The following is an 18,447-nucleotide window of genomic DNA, read 5'->3' as shown; positions in this document are numbered from 1 at the left end:
ACACACAATAATATACCGTATGAGGTTTAACCACTTTTCAAAGTCTTTTAAAAAAAATGACAAACTTTTTAAAAATAAATCTTGATTTGTCGAAGAGCTTCAAAGATTTTCACTTAAAATGACATGCCCAAAATAGGATGGTGATGGTTATTGAACCTGGGTCCAACATTTGTCAGAAATTGTCTATGTACGCTCGCATTGAGCTTGTAGATCAGCTATTTTTGGCCACAAGCTTTGTTGTAGAGGGAAAAGTATTGGACCTAGCGTTATTAAATTATTATAGAGCCCTAGGGGGCCCAGTTCAACTAAGTATATAAGGTTTAACAGTAAAGGTAAATTGACAATGCTAATGCTACTTTTTTCATAATTGTACTGTACTCCTTTTCTCTTAATTCATAAGTGAAGATACTGAGCATGCATGAACAGAGCTCTTTCTCTGTGGCCTTGAGGCAAAGCTACTGGAAAATTTGAAATGCACACAGTGGAAAAAATATTTTCAGCTCCCTGTCAAAGGATCGTTATAGTGTTTGATGTTAGAGCTATTAACCTATCCCGACCGCATGAAGCTGTGTTCATTGAAAAATGGAAACAGTGCAGAAATACTTGACTCAAATAAATCATAACCACAATTCCTTAAGTGGAATGTTATTCAAACAGGGATATAGGGGCATACCAGAAGTGTCTCACGAAAGTGTCCCCAATACTCAATAACCATTCATGGTTATGCTATTCCATATTCAGACATCATATTATTATTTTGTGAATTAACTTAAACGTTATCAAAACCTAAACTTCTCAAACTTAAAGTTAAAATTAAAGTTAATAAGTAATCACAGCTGAAAAAAATATTTTTATACGGTGCATATTAAATCACTTTTACAGTAATATATTTTTGAGTGGTGCAACCACTCCCTTACGGAGCTATGTATGTGGCTGGCTGGGTGCCTGGCTGGGTGCTTTGCTGGGTGCCTGGGTATGAGCACGAAAATAGCACGTTTGTTTTTCACCACCTGTGCGCAACCTAACACACACACACGCACATATTAACTGTGTATATATGATGATTTCGGGTGTGCCAGTACAGTACAGTTACTGTACAGTAGAGGTTACAGTAGAGGGACCCCCACATGGTTCCTAGGGGTCTGGATGTTCCGGGGACTCCCCGGGGACCCCCGGAGACCCCCACATGGTAACTCTCATTTCTCTACCGTTTCGGACGTGGGGCGGCTCGCCGGAACCGGGCCGGCACCCTGGCCGTGGTCCTGTGGGTCTGTAACTTCCGGGGACCCCTGGTGACCCCCACACGGAGTTGCACCACTCACTTTACACAGGTGTGATTTTTTACTCTTGAAAAGACACAGTACAATACCTTTTCTGGAGACATGTGCAGGCAGCAAAACTTTGTATCAGTTATTACATTAATAACGTTTGGGAATGGCTACTTTAGTTCAAAGTAACAAAGTTAGCATTAGTTAAGCTGAGCATGGTAAAACCTGAATGAATACTGTATGTTTCACTGTAACACTGTGCAGTACTTAGGACTAAATTGACTGCCACTCATATGACAAAATGAAATATCTCCAGAAGTAGGAGCTGGGGGATTTAGGAAAAAGAAAAAGAAGAAGTGAAAAATGATTCCACTAAAAGTAAAAGTGCACACTTATACAGATGTGAAACAACAATGTGAGTCCGTTTTGAAGGTTCAGGTTTGAAGGTTCAGGAAATGTGGTTCTCTAGATGCTGAGTGAGCACATTGGTGAAAGAGTGGGGGCTGCATGGGCCAACCTCGCTGAAGGTTTTCCATCGTGGTGAGTCCTCCTCAGACAGACACCACATCCAAAGAGACGGTTCTCTGTTTATGGAGACCATGAAGCACCACCACCATCCTACTGTTAAACTTAGAATGTCATGCAGAAAACAACACTGTGCTGACTTTTACACTCTCACACATAAATCTTGTGCCTTTGATTGATTAAAAGATTACATGCGTAGTTGCCCCGTGGAATTTCAGCATGTAATTACTGTTGCACAAATTTGTACATATCAGAGTTGATTCAATGATTTTGTGTACAATTGCTGCGTTTTAACTCCATTCATCTTCAGCAAAAAGTCAGTTGACAGTATAGTGACAGGCCTGGAGATGAATGTCTTCCTCTGTCCAATCCAACGCCTCTTTATCTTGGGAGAGAATGCCTCTGTAGCTTTTGAATTGTGTGCCAGTTCTAGAAGCCAATGTTTGTCAGCAGCTGAATGTAGTGGGACCAGTGTCTTGGCTACTGTCACTCTAGTATACTATCCATCTTAACTCTGGCAAAGTAGAACACTAACGTGTAAAGTTTGGTTTCATTGGGAGGACGTGCTTTTATATACTGACAGTACTCAGCAGGAAATGTTAACAATCACAGTCTCTTAAGTGAGAACTCAGGGTCATCTATCTAAGACACATCAAAACTTCAATTCAGAGACAGATCCGCAAATAATTCGTAGGGATTTAACCTGCTTCAACTCCCCACTGGGTGGATTGTACTTTATCGGGACTCTTCAGATGGCGTCAGGGAATTTCTCACTGTAAGGTTCAGTACACAACAAAACACAGATGGGACCTAACTAATTAACTAGTACACTGAATGCACACAATAATAGATCCAACAAATGTGTCCTCTCCTTTATGTCACCTATACTAGTCTATCTAGTAGTCAGTGCACTGGTACTGCTCGGGTGTTTGCCTCGCTCTCCTTTCTTGCTACATTTTCCAGCAGCCTTTGGAAATCTCACTGTCACGAGGCGCAATAAAGGTTGTCGGCTGTGAGCAAAAGGGACTAATTCGTGTGTGAGGTTTTACAGCCTGTCACATTTTATTTTTCATTTTATTTCACTGCTCCACTGACTCCTCCTGTGGTTGACATACGATAGATCACAGACTCTGTCTCTCCTTTCTTGTAGATACAGTGTCCACAGAGGCACCGTTAGCGGAGATGACAATGTCTTTGATAATCACCCTAATCCCCACAGATCCCATGGAGCCCTGGCTTGCTTTGGGAGGCCTCGACAGCAAACAGCCCCTCTGTGCTTTGCCTGAATTACAGCCTCAGTAGCACATCAATATTATACAGACCACTTGTGATGCTACAGTAATTCGCTGGGTTCCGCGCATTGGAGGAGAATGCTACGTTAGCCCATGGCATGACATGAATTTAATTTCTGTCAAAGAAAATACTAAGTAATCAGTCATGTATAGACTGCAAGTTGGATTGTGACGATTGTCGTGTACTGTACGCATGTGAACACACTCATTTTAAAGTCGGAAGAGGCTGGGTATTGTCAGGAGAAATGACATAGCACATTCACACCAAATGATTTGAGTGGATTGTAAAACTTTATGTGGTGTGCTAAAAAAAATTCCAAATGCCTTTTTTTTTTTATTACTGGAAGGAATGTTTCTAGATGCTGAGTTAGGTTAAAGGTTAGGTTAGTAATTCCTCAGCTGTGTTCTCTCGTCTGCTGTAGTTGTGTTAGCATTATGGATGTTAACACAATGTAACGGTATTGAGCATGAAATCTGATTATCATGACACAATAGAAGAAAGACATGAGCTGTACATATTTTATTGCAACATAATTGTGATACATGATAGATTTTGTTACATTATATTACAAATATCTTTTATGTACAGACACAACGTGTTGGACCTATTGACATCAACAAACCAATATATTTATACAGTACATACACTGCTTGATTCATACAAGCAAATGAATAGGCCTACCTGTTAAAACAACAAATTATGTAAAAAGCCCATTTAAGACATGACTGTGAAGATACTGCAGTTTTATAAAGGTTTTGTGGTTGATTAATCATCGAGTATTCTTGGATCTTTTGCTTGTCCAAATAATAACGTAGAACGATCTGTCAGTAATCAGTTGTTGAAAGTAATGAGATTATGAGAAAAAAAAATCAAATGTTGTTATACCAGGTAAGGGAAAATAACAGTGCTTTATGTAACCTTACTGTATTTTATGTTATATGATAGTAAGCCGCACACTCATATGCTCCGAAGGATACGTTTATTGACGACGTTTCGAGCCAAGGCTCTTCATCTGGTCTTGGCTCGAAACGTCGTCAATAAACGTATCCTTCGGAGCATATGAGTGTGCGGCTTCCTCTCTTTTCCTATGTTACTTTTTGAACCCAGTACCTCCATGAAGTGATGTGCGTATTTTACTATAGTTTATGTTATATGATAGTGCCATGAAGAACACTCACCTGATTATCAACACCGGCCTCACACTTCAGGAATATTGTTATTGTTTCTTTATACCATGGCCACAGATAATAATCGATTCTGACTGGCCGGAGGGTGTGCAATCTAATAAACCGCACAGCTTTGCTGTAGCGGCCTCATCTGTTTGAACAGTTAATTAAGCTGAAAAAAAGCATTGGATTCAACATAACGTTTACCGGTAACCTGTTTGGGGAACATAAAACATACGGGGTGTGTGCGTGCACGTCGGCAGATTGACTTACCTGGTGCTCATGTCCAGGTTGTTTCTATAGCGAGTTTAGCAACTATTTGTTACTATGGTAACGTCTATTCCAATGTTGATGAGTATGGTGCCAATGCAGAGTTTCTATTTATATTGTGAATTTCCCCAAAATATGAATAAACACTACTCTATATTGTAATTGTAGGTCAGTGGCCATGGTATGAGTGGGACAGTCAACTCTGAGCCATGTGGCAATTAAAAAATAAACATACTAACCTCAGCAAGATTACGAGCCTCCACACCAATGGTTCTCAAAACATTTAATTTCAAAGACCCCTGTAATTCTGAGGGTGTACAAATTGGTTCCATTTGTACACTCTCAGAGTTACAGACCCGTAAGGGTCCATTTGGAACCCCCTCAAGGAACCCTGAGAACCACTTTGAGAACCACTGCTCCACACCATGCATTATTCTTCAATAACTGCATGGCACCTCGCTGATTATCCCTTGCATAAGTTAAACACCCGCAATTTACTTTAAATGAAATTAAAAGCTAGCCACTGGATACTGTTTCCTGTGTCATCTTCATCTGCATGTTATTGCGTTATAAAAAAAACAATTACTGTGTTATGCTACAATATACTGAATGATTTCTACTCTGCTGAATTACCGAAACCGTTAATGATGTTCAAGGTCTTATCTCTTATGCGAAAATCAAGAGGAAACACTGGCCATATCAAGTCAACATAGCAGGTTTCTCATCCCAAACTCCAGGTTAGCACTGGATCAAAGGCAGTGTACCGGACACGTCTCCTGAGCAATTGGCACATTGCTATATTGAGTATAGCATAAAAAAGCATAAAAGTAAGGCCCACTGCACATATTTGTAGGGGCTTTGGGGAGGTACAGTACCAGAGTTCAGTTCACGAATAGTTCAGCATGACGCTTTGATATTGCACTTTCAACATCTCCTCTTCCTCTTTGTGAACTGGCTTTTTTAAAGGTGCCACTCCATGAAACAGAATGGACTTTAGGCACTACGAAAAAGGATCTCGAGTAGTGACATCGGCATATAAGTGTTTTTTCTTATGCCTAGTGGAAGGTATTTGGGTTTGGACGGATCATCATGACTACTTTCTTCAGAGAGTAGGCGCCGCCTCTGAACTCGGCCCAGTAGACTCCATCCTGGTAGCGGCTGCGGTAGTGTCCTCCTCTGTACCAAACTCCATTCAGGTTAGAATGGGCGCAGGAATTGTACCACCAACCTCCCTTCTGGTAGTGGGCGCAGTTACCTGAGAAGAGGCAAACAAGTAACCACTTTCATTAATAGTCTTCAAAAATAGCAGATCTACAAGATCACAACGCATTGTCTCGCTACTCAATGAGCTTGCTAAGTAGGGCTTAAGTAGTTAAAAACATAGGTATTCATACAGTACAGACAGACACACACTGCCCTTGGAATCATAATACTGTACATCACAATAAGAGGTAAAATATCACAATACAGAGGTTGATTGTGCTTGTTTTGCTTGATTTATCTATGATATGTTTTCCTGGCATACATGTCTTATTCATTGTTAAAACTGTCCGAATTCACATAGTGGACCATTTTCACAGGTAAACAACTTCATGTTTTATTTAGGTGTTTCAGTGTGCCAGCATGACGTCAACAACAGGAACGTAACGGCCTATGCTCGCACGCAGCAACACCTAAATGAAACATAATCTTATTACCTTCAGCTGTGTTTACCCATCAAACTGTCAGCCGTGAAAAGGGTTTATTGAGAAAATATGTGTAGTCGTCATCATTCATAACTCCCACCTGTGTACACGTCATGGTCTCTGTCCAAAGTTGTGAACTGTTTGCCGTTATGCCAGGTGAGGGAGTCTCCAGCATTGCCGTGGTAACGGCCCACCTTCAGCTTGTAGAAGTCAGTTTCGGCCTCCACCCTGAAGCTGGCGTACTCCGCAAACACCTTCCTGCCGGACCAGTCCTCCAGTGTGACCAGTAGCTTGTAGTTTGCCTGGTTGGTCAGCCAGTAGATATTCTCCAGGCCCAGCCAGTATTCACCATCAATATTGCCAAAACCTTGCTGTGAGGGGAAGAGATGAGAGACAACGCTGTCAGCAAAACGGACTCATGTTTTTAGAGTTCTTCTTTAATGGCTTGGAAACTGTTGGTGTTGTGGGGGTAATTCAGAGTAGTGCCTCCATGTGTGGGAGGTAATTGTAGATTTAGTTATTTTATGGTGTTGGTTATTATCAGGGAATATCTTAGCAAATGGACCATGTGTCTGGTTTATGGTGAGCATTGTGTGCCCAGGTTTCCACTATTATCCTGTTATTGAAAGAACTGTTGCCTGCAGTGTGTTTAGTTAGAGGGATCAGAAATACTGTAACACAGTTTATCCTGCTATAGTGTTTCTGACATAGCTCTGCTTATGTGTTGGTATATGGCATCCATTACTCGGCACATGCTTTGAATCATGTGAAGGCCCTCTGCGAGAGAACAAATGTTATTCGGTATCCCTTGTGGTTTAGGGTTTAATGTTAAGGTCCTGGAAAGATCCGTTCTATTGACCTTGTCAAGGATTTAATCAGAGCCTGTGTAAATTGTTAGCTTGAAATCTATTATACCTCATTGAACTGCTTCACCTTGTTCAAGCGCCCACAATGAATAATTACCCTTCCAGCTGGTAACAGTCTCTCCTCACTCTTTAACGCTGGCCACTGGCCACAGACAGACCTGCTTGTTTGGAGTTCTGTCGCTATGACAAGTCATTTCTGTGCCACGCATGCTCCAAAAGTAACATTTTTCATGAGTGTCAAATCAACTATTGATAGATTTGTTTCTAAAATGGCAGGCTGTCTCTGACATATTTTTCTCATGAGCGCTTGTCGCGCATGAACTAATTTCACTGACGGTGTTGGATGTTATGAGTCATGAGGCCAGTGATTGACTGGAGCAGAGCCTTAGCAGGTAACAAATCAGGCACTCTCAAATCCTCGGCAATTACCAACTCATGATTCACTCACATCTGGTTAGAGTCAAAACAACACACGTGCGCCTCACAAATCCTCGTTCAAACTATGAGGTCTTTGATTTGGCGCCGGGTCTACACACCTTGTACGTCTCCCAGTTCCTGAAGAAATTGACGGAGCCGTCTAGCCTCCTCTGAATCACAGTCCAGCCGCCTGGGTCGTGCCTCTGGTCGCACCAGACCTGCATGAGCCGGTTGGCATTCTCTGGCTTCACCAGGTACATGCCGCTGGCTGTATGACCATCATCCAGTGCCTGCAGACAGTCCTTAAATGGACCTGTGAAGCACAATAGGTGCATTAGAATTGGGGAAACAATTCAATTCACTTAAATTCATGACCCCCTCACACCATCACAGAATATCACAAGAGTTAAGATGGGGACATGGAGAAATCGCTACACAGACCGAGTTGTTATTCACACACAGGGAATCACATTTTTTCTGCAGGGAATGCTCCCAGTTTAAGGGTGGAATTGACTTTGGCTGTTGCTCTCACAAGGGAAATGGTTGCGGGCTGTGCGGCCAAAAGCAACACTGGCATGTGGGCAAGGCGAGTCGTGACTCAGTGATGAAACAGTAGCACAAGCAATAGATCACCAGGTGATTTCTCCTCAGTGAGGGATGTATGGCTGTTGTTTCACTGAACTGGGCTCGTACTCAAATAAAACATGCCATTTGTTTTGATCGCTGTTTTGATCAAGTCATTTGTTTGACTTAGGCATGTTAGACTTACTTGAAACTGAATATTTTCAGCGGGAGTACACTGTTCAGTGGTCAGACTTCTTATGGGCCTTACGTCATTGTGTTATAGAGTGGACTTCTGGGATTTGATTCGTTTAAGAAAATGCTTGAAAAGTCCTTGCCTTACATCACCAGTGTGTGGTAGCATTTGGAGGTCACATTGTGAACGGAAAAGTGTAGTGTAATGGCAGTCTAATGTCTGATTTATATTGGGTTGCACTCCTTGTCACACACACCGAAAAGAGACGATTAACAACCTCGCAATGCGTCGCCGTGGCAGTACGCATTGTGCTCTGCTATTTTCGGTGCGACACCGGCATACAACTAAGTATAAATCACCCTTAAGCTTGAAGAAAAGAAAAATGACTCAGTTGTGTTTGACCTCTTGACTCCATTTGCATCTGTTTTATGACTTAAACTGGGGAAAACGGATCTGAATGGAAACACTGACCACAGCCATAGTCTAAGAAGTATTGTGTTTAACATTGTTATGCTGGGTAAGATTTATTGAGGTTTGTGTTAGATTCTGCACATGTTCAGTTGGGCTCAGTTTTCTCCTCCAAACCATACCGTATCAGTGAGAGCGGTTGGCATTCTGCCTGTGTGCCATTTCTTTCCTACTGTTAAAGATCCCAAGTCGGCTGATATGGGAAAAAATGCTCTAATGGGGCCACTGGCTCCCCTGCTCCAATTGGCTGTGAATTTTGTAAAAGTGTTTAACCTCTCTGAGATTTCACACCTGTTCGGTTTGCCAACTGGCCCGTTTACAAAGTGCTCAAATACAATGGACACACATATTAAGGTTCACATGGAGATGTAGGGACGGTGGTTGCATCTAAAGTTTGTGTGTGCGTGAGACATGGAAAAAGAAAAAGAGAGAGCTGGAGTGCGAAAGGAGTGTGTTGTATGTGTTGTTGTTTTTACGCACACATTTCTTTTTTACGGATACACATTTTGTTTTACGCACAAATCTTTTTTACGCACACATTTATTTTTTACGAATACAAAAATAATATTTGTGTGTGCGTGTGCGCGTGCGGGTGGGCGTGAAAGAAAGGAAGAAAGGAAGGCCATTGATAAAAGTAGCATTTGAAAGACAAGGATGAACAATTCCTACTACTGTCATATACTGTATACAATGACATGAAAAGGCACAGATCACTGATTCTGAACCTATTTACTGCTCAGAAACTAGGGATGAAATGGCAAACAGTTCATGTTTATTTTGTCTTAAGGTTTTCTGGAAGGTATCCATCTCTCTGTGTTAGAAACAGAACAGACACAAGCCAGTGCCGCCCTGCTGTGTTCTGCCTGATAAAGTCTGCAGCTTTGGTGGAACATCTGACTGATTCTTGCCTGTGGTGAAACTGGAACAAATGACATCACACTGACTCTATCTCTATCTGTCCATACTTCACCCCCTCCCTTTCGCTTTCTCCCCTGTCTAGTGCACTCCCATCTCTCTCACTCATTCACACCTCCTCCTCCTCCTCTCTCTCTCCTTTCCTAATTGTAAAGGACTTTTTTCCCTTCATGTTTAAGTCACTTTTGGGGTGTAAGTTGCACGGTCGTTGGCAGGAAATTGCTTACGTCCCTTCACACATTACAAACAAAGGGCACTGTTCACATGCAGCAGTGAGAACAGCAAGTGGTAGGACGAAATGTCAATGGAAAACACTTAAAAGTAGTGCTATGGGATTTATTTTTGTTAGTTTGCCCTCTCTTTCCCTTCGACGTGAGACCAAAGGAAGGCCTTCTGAAAAACAAACGAGGGCAGCAAATAATAAAAAGCGTATTCTTTAGAAATTTATAACGTAAAAACACCATTTAGGGTTGATTTAAAATCTCTCCTTTCGAATAGCATACTTGGGAAACCCATGGGCTTGGCTTCAACTAGCCATAGAGACACACACGATGTGTTTGCCCTTTCACTATGCTTTGAATTGTGGTTTCTATCAAGGCTTTTTAGATTATATGCATCTCAAAGGCGTCTAGACAACAGCATCTCTGTTCTGCCTGAGAGCCCTTTTGTTGAGGAATGCGTGGGAATTATTATTTAAGCTGACAATGGTGTGAAGAATGGACACTTGGTGTTGTCTTGTGATTAATGATAAGGCGTTCCAGTGGGGACGTACACATATAGAAATCTACCCACTTATCCACAGACGCACGCACGCACGCACGCACGCACGCACGCACGCACGCACGCACGCACGCACCAGGCCCGGCACCATGGGGTGCAGAGGGGGCCATGCACCCTCAATTGCAAATTCTGTCCCCTCAGTTTAAGTTTCATGTACATACAGTATAAAATGATGTGTGCCCCCTCGCCATTTTCAACTGCACCCTCAGTCATTTCATCCTGGAGCCGAACCTGACACACACACACACACACACACACACACACACACACACACACACACACGCACACACTTGTTTTCAGCCACTGTTTGTTTGCTGTTTGTTGGTTGGTTGAGATTTCATCGGAAATGACCAGTTCTGCTTTTTCCACATAAGTGGAACTTTTACAACAAATTCCCATTGTTAGTGAAGAAAGGACCCTTTTCATACTGTATGTGACACTGGAAGACTCACTCACCAGACGGCTTGTTGGTGCTGGAGGGGCCGTGCGTCGCACCGGGAATTGTGGGCATGGTGGGAAGGGCCGGCGGTATAGACTTCTGGTCGCTCTGGATCTCGTTGGTGATGTGATCTCGGTTGTTGATGCGCGGCATGACGGGAGGCTGGTAGGGTCTGTTAAGTGGCGGCGATATCGGAGGGGGCTGCGGCCGCGGCCTGGGCTGGGGAACGGGGGCGGGACGGGGAGCGGGCCGGCTCTGACACTGCTCCTCCAGCAGAGCGATGAGGGCAGACTGGTTGGTGGCCAGGGTGGCCAGGTGCTGGTACTTGTGCTCCAGGTCTTTGTATCGACTGGTCAGCTGCTGCATCTCAGAGGTTTGGTTGAGGATCCTGTTCTCCATCTGAGCCAGCTCCAGGGCATTGTCCCTCTTCCTGATGATCTCATGCAGCAGCTGCATGTACAGCTGGGTGACCCGGGAGTTCATGTTGCGGCTCTCCTTCCTCAGCAGCTTCACCTCGTTCACGATACCTCCGTCCACCTCCACCAGCTGCTGCAATGTCTCGATCTGTCTCTTCTGCTTCTGCAGCTCCACGTTAAGCAGCTCGAGCTCCTGCTTGTTGACCCGGTTCTCCAGCTGGCCCTCGGGCTCCTTGGAGTTGACGCAGATTGCCCCGGTTACTTTTTGCTGGGGCACGATAAAGGTGTAGGAACACTTGTCCTGTGGCATTTCAGGTGGAGCACGCTTGGTCCTTCCCGCATATAGAAACTCTCTCTCCAGGCCATCGTCGCTGCTCTCGAACTCCTGGAACTTCTCCTGACCACCGGCCTGGTCCTTTGTGGGGTCCGTCTGAGACTGCTCGACCCCAGAGACCAGTCCATATGTTAGAAGCAGGCCCAGCAGAATCACTGAAGGGAGCGCCATCAGCTTGGGTAAAACTCACCGACGCCTGAGACAGGGATGGAATAGGGACAAGAAAAATATATGTGTTAAAAGAGCGTACCACCACATCTTGTTGAGATTGACCACATACAGTAGAGTCATTAATGACTTGCAGTTGGCACCTAGAGAAAGTGCATGTTAAGCAGACCTGCTGGGACATGGGCTTCCAGTGCAAGCCTCATGGAACCATTTCCTTGCTTCCTTGCTGTCTGCCAGCTAGAGCATCAATGGAGTTCTTTACAGCCTGTCTGATTGAGACCAGAAACAGGCTGTCCCTCAGGATGCCCTGTTCGTAGTGTCTATTACTCGACAGAAGCAGGCAGGCACACAGCTCAGGGAGTTCAAACTGCCCAGGGAAGCCCTATTCATTACATATCCCAACCAGGGGAAGGCTGCAGGTCATTAGAGATTTCACAAAATATAGGCCACCAGAAAGGATTAGAGCTGGAATGAAACTGTATACACGTCCCCTGCTGAGTGCACCAATGGATGCTGTACCTTTGAATTATGTAATATATAAGCCACAGAGTTATATAAATATGTAAATATGCAATTTATAAATTAAACATGTAATTGATGATACATGGTGTGTTGTGAATTTAGGAGACCCTCGGTGTGGTCATAACAGTACTGGGTCAGGGTATGTATAATTACTGAAATAATAAAATGACACAAAAGTATTCCGATAAGACACTTTGTCTAATTTATTGTGGACAGTGGACATTTGGCTTTCACCGATGGTTTGGGTAAATTCTCTTTCTGTTCTATCAAATGTGTTTAGTAGGGACTGTTTGAAAGCTACTAATCCTTCCTAATGATGTGCTGATCTCTTCAGTGGCTGCTTTTGCTACATTGCTGTCAAGGGAGAGTGTTTAGCTTTAGTTAGGCGTCCTGGCTCTGGTTCACCTTGGGTGACTGCCACTGCGAGGCCTTGACACACATGAAAACACTCCTATCTTCTCTCCACGGGCCTGGACGCCTTTGCTTATGGAAAATGTGAGACACTCAGATGATGCTATTCGTGGATCTGTTTTAAATATTGATCTTGTTGCATCAGACCTGAACCACAACCTTTACCAAAAGAGGCAGATGAGTTTGTATTGACGAGGCAAGCGGTAATAATAAAATATTCCCCTGTGTCTCTTTTTGCGCTCTGCCGTTCCAAGCAGAGTTGAGGCCTGTAAGGGAATGAACCTTTCGCAACTTTACCACCTGGCGTGCAAACTAAGCAGCCTAATGGGAGTGTTATACAACCCAAACCTTATCTGGCTCTGTTTGTTTTCACTGCCAACATCTGAGATATGACCGTGTTTAGACAACTCTAAGAGTACTGTCTCCATCCGCACCTTCAAGGTACAACTCGTAATTTTCCTCAGGAACGCGTTGAAATGAGGTACTGGGCTGTTTGTACCCTGAATCCAAAGTGCAGGCATTTTTATTAGAAAAACAAGCGGGGGCCAGCATTTTGAAGGTTGATGTGCTGTTATTAGAAGCATAGGGGGATGCCACTGAGTGCAAAGGAGAATGTGACTCCTGTGTAAGGATAACAAGCCCCTCAAGCCCCTGGGGCTTCTTTAATTGAAAGCTGCTGCATATTGGATTACAGAGTCCTGTGCAACACCTCCCCTCAGCCAGAAGGAGCTTTTCCGATCAGAAAGCATTGCGTAGAATGGCACATTATATTGGGCAGTGTTGGAAGGAGCGGTTGTCGATCTCACTTGTGCTCCACTTGCCCCCTATACTGTATGAGAAAGATAACTGACCATTCAAAAAGCAGGAGGGAGCTGTGTTTTTGTCTGGTTACTCTCTGGGCGCATGGCCAGCACATTAGGTTGGATACATGGAGAAGAGAAATGCGGAGCTCTCCAAGAATATGACCCTTCAAGCCTTTGACCCGGTTCGCTATATCCATCTAGAATAGAATGTGTAAACACATTTTGTTACTGCAACGGCTTACTTAGAAATGAAACCCTCGCACCCACCCAGTCAGAGTTTACTGTTGGTCTATCTGAGCAAAGATCTGTCTGAACACATCAGACCTTCATCAGAACAGTTACCCACATACAGATTACTACTGCGGTATCGATTTCACTGAAAAAGGCACCCGCATTTGCCAGTTGTTTCCCACAGAGGCACCTGTTTTTAAACATTATGTGAAGACTTTACTTAGAAGCGGTCCTCTGTCAATGCAGTATCTTTCGTAGCACTAATGCTGCTGAAGAAGCATGACATCACCTCAGCACATGTTGAGAATGTAATACCATTATGTTTTACCACAGCACAGATCCTCAGTTGTCAATATGATGGAGCGTGGAATGAAATGGCAGATTGTCTTACTGTGCTCAGGAATGATGTGACCATATAGATCAAAGTCTACAGAAGTCACTAATAATAGCCTACCTAGCTCACGTCTCATCTCAAGTGCTGATGGCTGTATTTGGCCAGCGGCTGCTGTGGTTTTTCTCCCTGGAATATGAGATCTGTGTCTGAGACACGCAGCCTGCTGTGCGCTAGATGCTGCTGCCATGGAGGAGTCCCATGCTGGACGTGGTCAGCCCAGAGGCTCCTTCCATACAGTAGGTTCCTTCCTATACACCTCAAAGCTAAGGGGAAATCTTCTACAGCTTGTGGTGAAGTCTGGTGTGTGTGTGCGACTGTGTGTGAGGTGAAGTGTGTGTGCGTGCGGTGAGGCGTGCGTGTGTGCGTGCGTGCGGTGAAGGGTGTATGTGTGCAGTGACGTGTGTGTGCGTGCGTGCGGTGAAGTGTGTGTGCGTGCGTGCGTGCGTGCGTGCGTGCGTGCGGTGAGGTGTGTGTGCGTGCGGTGAAGTGTGAGTGCGTGCAGTGAAGTGTGTGTGCGTGCGGTGAAGTGTGCGCCACACGTGCGTGCAGTGAAGTGTGCGTGCGTGCGGTGAAGTGTGTGTGCGTGCGGTGAAGTGTGCGCCACACGTGCGTGCAGTGAAGTGTGCGTGCGTGCGGTGAAGTGTGCGTGCGGTGAAGTTTGTGTGCGTGCGTGCATGCGTGGACCACCATGGAAACAAGCCCCTAGGGACTTTTGTGTTATCCTTTTAACAATCATTGTAAACCAACCTCTGCACCTCAAACTGTTAATAAAGTATTGTGTGTGTGTGTGTGTGTGTGTGTGTGTGTGTGTGTGTGTGTGTGTGTGTGTGTGTGTGTGTGTGTGTGCGTGTGCGTGTGCGTGTGCGAGCGCGTGCGCGCGGTGCATATCGTTTCAGTTTTTTATGTTAATAATGATGTGCTCATAATCACCAAAGAGAGGTCCCTCTGTCTCACAGGAGACAGCGTGTCATGAACCCATCCACAGGCTGCCCGCCCCGAGGGGAACAACAGTGAGTGAGTCCACTCCCAATTTCCACTCCCGCTGCCACCACCACCATGGCTCATTATTATCAAAACATCACATCGCTGTAACAAGCTGCCATTGACTGACCAATAGCTCCTGATGATTAACTGGTGTTGAGAAGTGACACATATACTGTAAGTCACGGCCAGAGGACTCTTCACACAGCACCATATACCTGGCCAGAGGACTCTTCACACAGCACCATATACCTGGCCAGAGGACTCTTCACACAGCACCATATACCTGGCCAGAGGACTCTTCACACAGCACCATATACCTGGCCAGAGGACTCTTCACACAGCACCATATACCTGGCCAGAGGACTCTTCACACAGCACCATATACCTGGCCAGAGGACTCTTCACACAGCACCATATACCTGTCACAGTCACGCTCAATACCTGAGGAGAGGACACTGACAACTTTCCCATTCACTGTTTTATTGGCAGGTCTTAGAATATATGTTTTTATTGCTTTTGTTAAAGGTCTGGTGACATCATTTTTGGGGCTGTTTTCTGACCTCAACTGCACCAAAAAAACCCTGAACTTTGAACATTCAGTAGACTTTCTGTGTTCTGGGGTTTTCTGTATAATTAGCCTCAAAAAGTGGTCCACAGGCAAACTGATTTGCCTGTGGACGGTGATGTCATCAGAATCAACATATATCCATTTAAGAAAATGCATTTCAAACAATGAAAAGTATTAACACATTGAAATATCTTACATGTATGCATTCAACGAATCCTCCATGCATTTAACGAATTATACTCCAAATCACCCGCAACAGGCAAGTGTGTGTAGGCCGGCGTGTCTCTGAACAGCATCGTGCTGCTGTGCTGCTTTTTGCTCATACCGGGCACACGGTAATTAGAAGGAAAGCAGTCCCGCTCAGTCTAGCCGATGCGTCTCACCCCCAGCCCCTCTCATTTCAGCGTGAGCATGGCATTCCTCACATTCTAGCCACCTCATTAGAGTGAGCTGCCACAACTCACATGCAGAGTCAATGGTGGTGGCAAACAAAGAGAGACTCACTTCCATCATGTACCTAGTACTACTGTATTGCTCTACGAGTCAGATCTACCCTGACCCGATTCAGCACCATCGCCCCGCTTACTGAGCGACGGCACCGTAATCACATCATCATCATCTGATGACTAGGGGCTCACAACACGTCTCGCTTAACGCCTCATTTGTCAGTGGCTGAAATGAACGGGCGCTTTGCGGGCGGCTTTGTGCCGCATGTTCAAATTAGCACCGACTATGCAGAGAACTGGCAGAGCCCCTCGTACGACACCCAATATGTGTTGGATCAGAGTCAGATTCAATTTGCTCGTGGTAATCTGTGATATTGCATTACCTTGAGGGTGACCTCATTCTTTCCTCAAGCATGTAATCCTTGTAAGCCCCGAAACATGACATTTGAAACGTGATTATAACCTGTACCTGCTTGATTAGACGGTGCAGGATAGCGTTTGTTTTGGCTCTCCATGGAACAGGAGTGATTTACTTCCAAATTTCCAGTTTTGTTTCCATGCATCATTCTTTCTCTGTGTTGTTGCGTGCCCCCACCTGTGATCTCAGTCAGACCGTGAGGCAGGGGGTCTCAGGAACTGTTTCGATAAGCTCCAGCGTTCTACCTCAAAGCCCCCTTATCCAAACAGCACTCTGGCCACAGAAACAAAGCAGGGATTCAACAAGCTGCTTGCCTGTCCTTAGAGCCCAGGGGCACATCCTGAAGCCACCGACACAGCCATTCTTAAAAACCATTTCTCTTTGTACTCAGAGGGGACTGTGGTTTTCTGTTAACGAAGAAAACGGTTTCACAGTAATCCCTTGTTTACAGAGACAATTGTTTCGTGTTACCACATGAATTTAAAGATTTTGATTGTGCAAAACCTAAAATATACAGCTTGTAGCCTACAGTTCTCGTTAAAATTCCCAGCCCTGTTGTTTTGTGCTGTGCAATCTTTTTTATTGTGCCATGCCCATGTTTTGTGACAAGCTGATAGTTTATCACAAGTTAATGGCCACTTGCCCCGGAGAGCGTACTCTCCCAGCATCTTCCTGTGTTGAAATGACCCCTCTCTACTTTGTCTCCATTAGAGTCAACCACCTGGTTGAAGTGGCAAAACTGTTGAATTGCCCTTTGCCATGTGTAAATCAAGTTAGTTCATGACTGGTTAATCTTAATTAAGATGAGACAAAGTCCCATTTGGAAAGGCCAAACGGCATTTTGAAATAATTACAGAATTGCATTTATACATTACCATTAATACCTTAAATATTTCATTTGGTTATTTATACCATATATTTCTCCATAGTAACATTTTCTTTTTTGAAAGTTCATCCACACTTCAAACTTTCACAAGTCACCAATACAGCAAAAGGGAATGTCAATAGCCACCTATTGCTTACCAGATAATTGTAGACTGTTGATTAGGCTCCTTCAGTTGCCTTGCCTTGGCAGAGCTGATTGAAGTTCCCCCTGGTAGAAAGTCATCACAAATGTGAAAGCTGGTGTGCTGCTGTTGTCCTGCGTCCCCCTTGCCCGCACTTTGCCCGCACTGTGCACGCTACTCACTCTTTGTCACCTGAGTCCATTCCGCCAGTGGAGAAGATGTCTTTTTTTCCTTTTTTTCCTTAATATTAAAACACCTTCATTAGATCAGCAGAGAAGTTCAACTTGCTGAAAAGACTGGTAAACATGGAGCAGGATGTAAAAAAGAAAAAGAAAAGATCCACTTTGCAAATGAATTGGACAACTTGACAAGATTTATAGAAGCATAATTTCCTGAGTTATAGAGAGTCCAGGGTGTATTGTGAGTAGATTGTCACTCTCTGAGGGCTGTATCCATCACTTCTGCCTCATGGCTCAAGAGGCAGTCTCTCTCTGCTCTCTCTCTCTGCTCTCTCTCTCTCTCTCTCTCTCTCTCTCTCTCTCTCTCTCTCTCTCTCTCTCTCTCTCTCTCTCTCTCTCTCTCTCTCTCTCTCTCTCTCTCTCTCTCTCTCTCACAGAGCTTTTGTAAAGTGATGAACAATCCACTGGCACAATGTTTCCGCGGTGGGTAGATAAATTGAGTTGAGGTCCTCCCCCTGTTTTCTTCTGTTTTAACCCCTGTTTGACCAGTTGGAGAAAACAACTAAATCTTATTTAAAGCAACAGGGGCTCCTTCTCCTCCCCTCCTCCCCTTGGCACAAAAGAGATCCACAAGCATGAGACATAAGCCTCTCTCACTCACACACACACACACACACACACACACACACACACACACACACACACACACACACACAC

General features: G+C 44.4%; 1 protein-coding gene across 1 annotated transcript; it reads right to left on the bottom strand.

Annotated features, from left to right (window-relative positions):
- Window positions 1-4,225: 4,225 nt before the first annotated feature.
- angptl2b (angiopoietin-like 2b) lies at window positions 4,226-18,049 on the bottom strand. The gene is made up of 5 exons (XM_079515412.1): window positions 17,568-18,049; window positions 10,867-11,795; window positions 7,610-7,803; window positions 6,308-6,578; window positions 4,226-5,777 (listed from the first exon to the last, which is right to left on the bottom strand). The coding sequence occupies exons 2-5, from the start codon at window positions 11,768-11,770 to the stop codon at window positions 5,578-5,580; spliced, it is 1,569 nt and encodes a 522-aa protein (XP_079371538.1). The 5' UTR covers window positions 11,771-11,795; window positions 17,568-18,049; the 3' UTR covers window positions 4,226-5,577.
- Between the last annotated feature and the right edge of the window lie 398 nt (window positions 18,050-18,447).

This window comes from Electrona antarctica (genome assembly GCF_951216825.1).
Source record: "Electrona antarctica genome assembly, chromosome: 12".
Taxonomy (NCBI): Eukaryota; Metazoa; Chordata; class Actinopteri; order Myctophiformes; family Myctophidae; genus Electrona; species Electrona antarctica.
This window is presented reverse-complemented; position numbering and strand designations above follow the sequence as displayed.

What these genes read in the sequence shown, in the direction of transcription:
- angptl2b (XM_079515412.1), bottom strand. Translation starts at nt 11,770, where the DNA reads ATGGCGCTCCCTTCAGTGATTCTGCTGGGCCTGCTTCTAACATATGGA. An exon ending in GGAACTGGGAGACGTACAAG is followed by an intron (nt 6,579 to 7,609) that starts GTGTGTAGACCC and finishes TTCCCCTCACAG; the next exon opens with CAAGGTTTTGGCAATATTGA. An exon ending in AGACCATGACGTGTACACAG is followed by an intron (nt 5,778 to 6,307) that starts GTGGGAGTTATG and finishes GCCTCTTCTCAG; the next exon opens with GTAACTGCGCCCACTACCAG.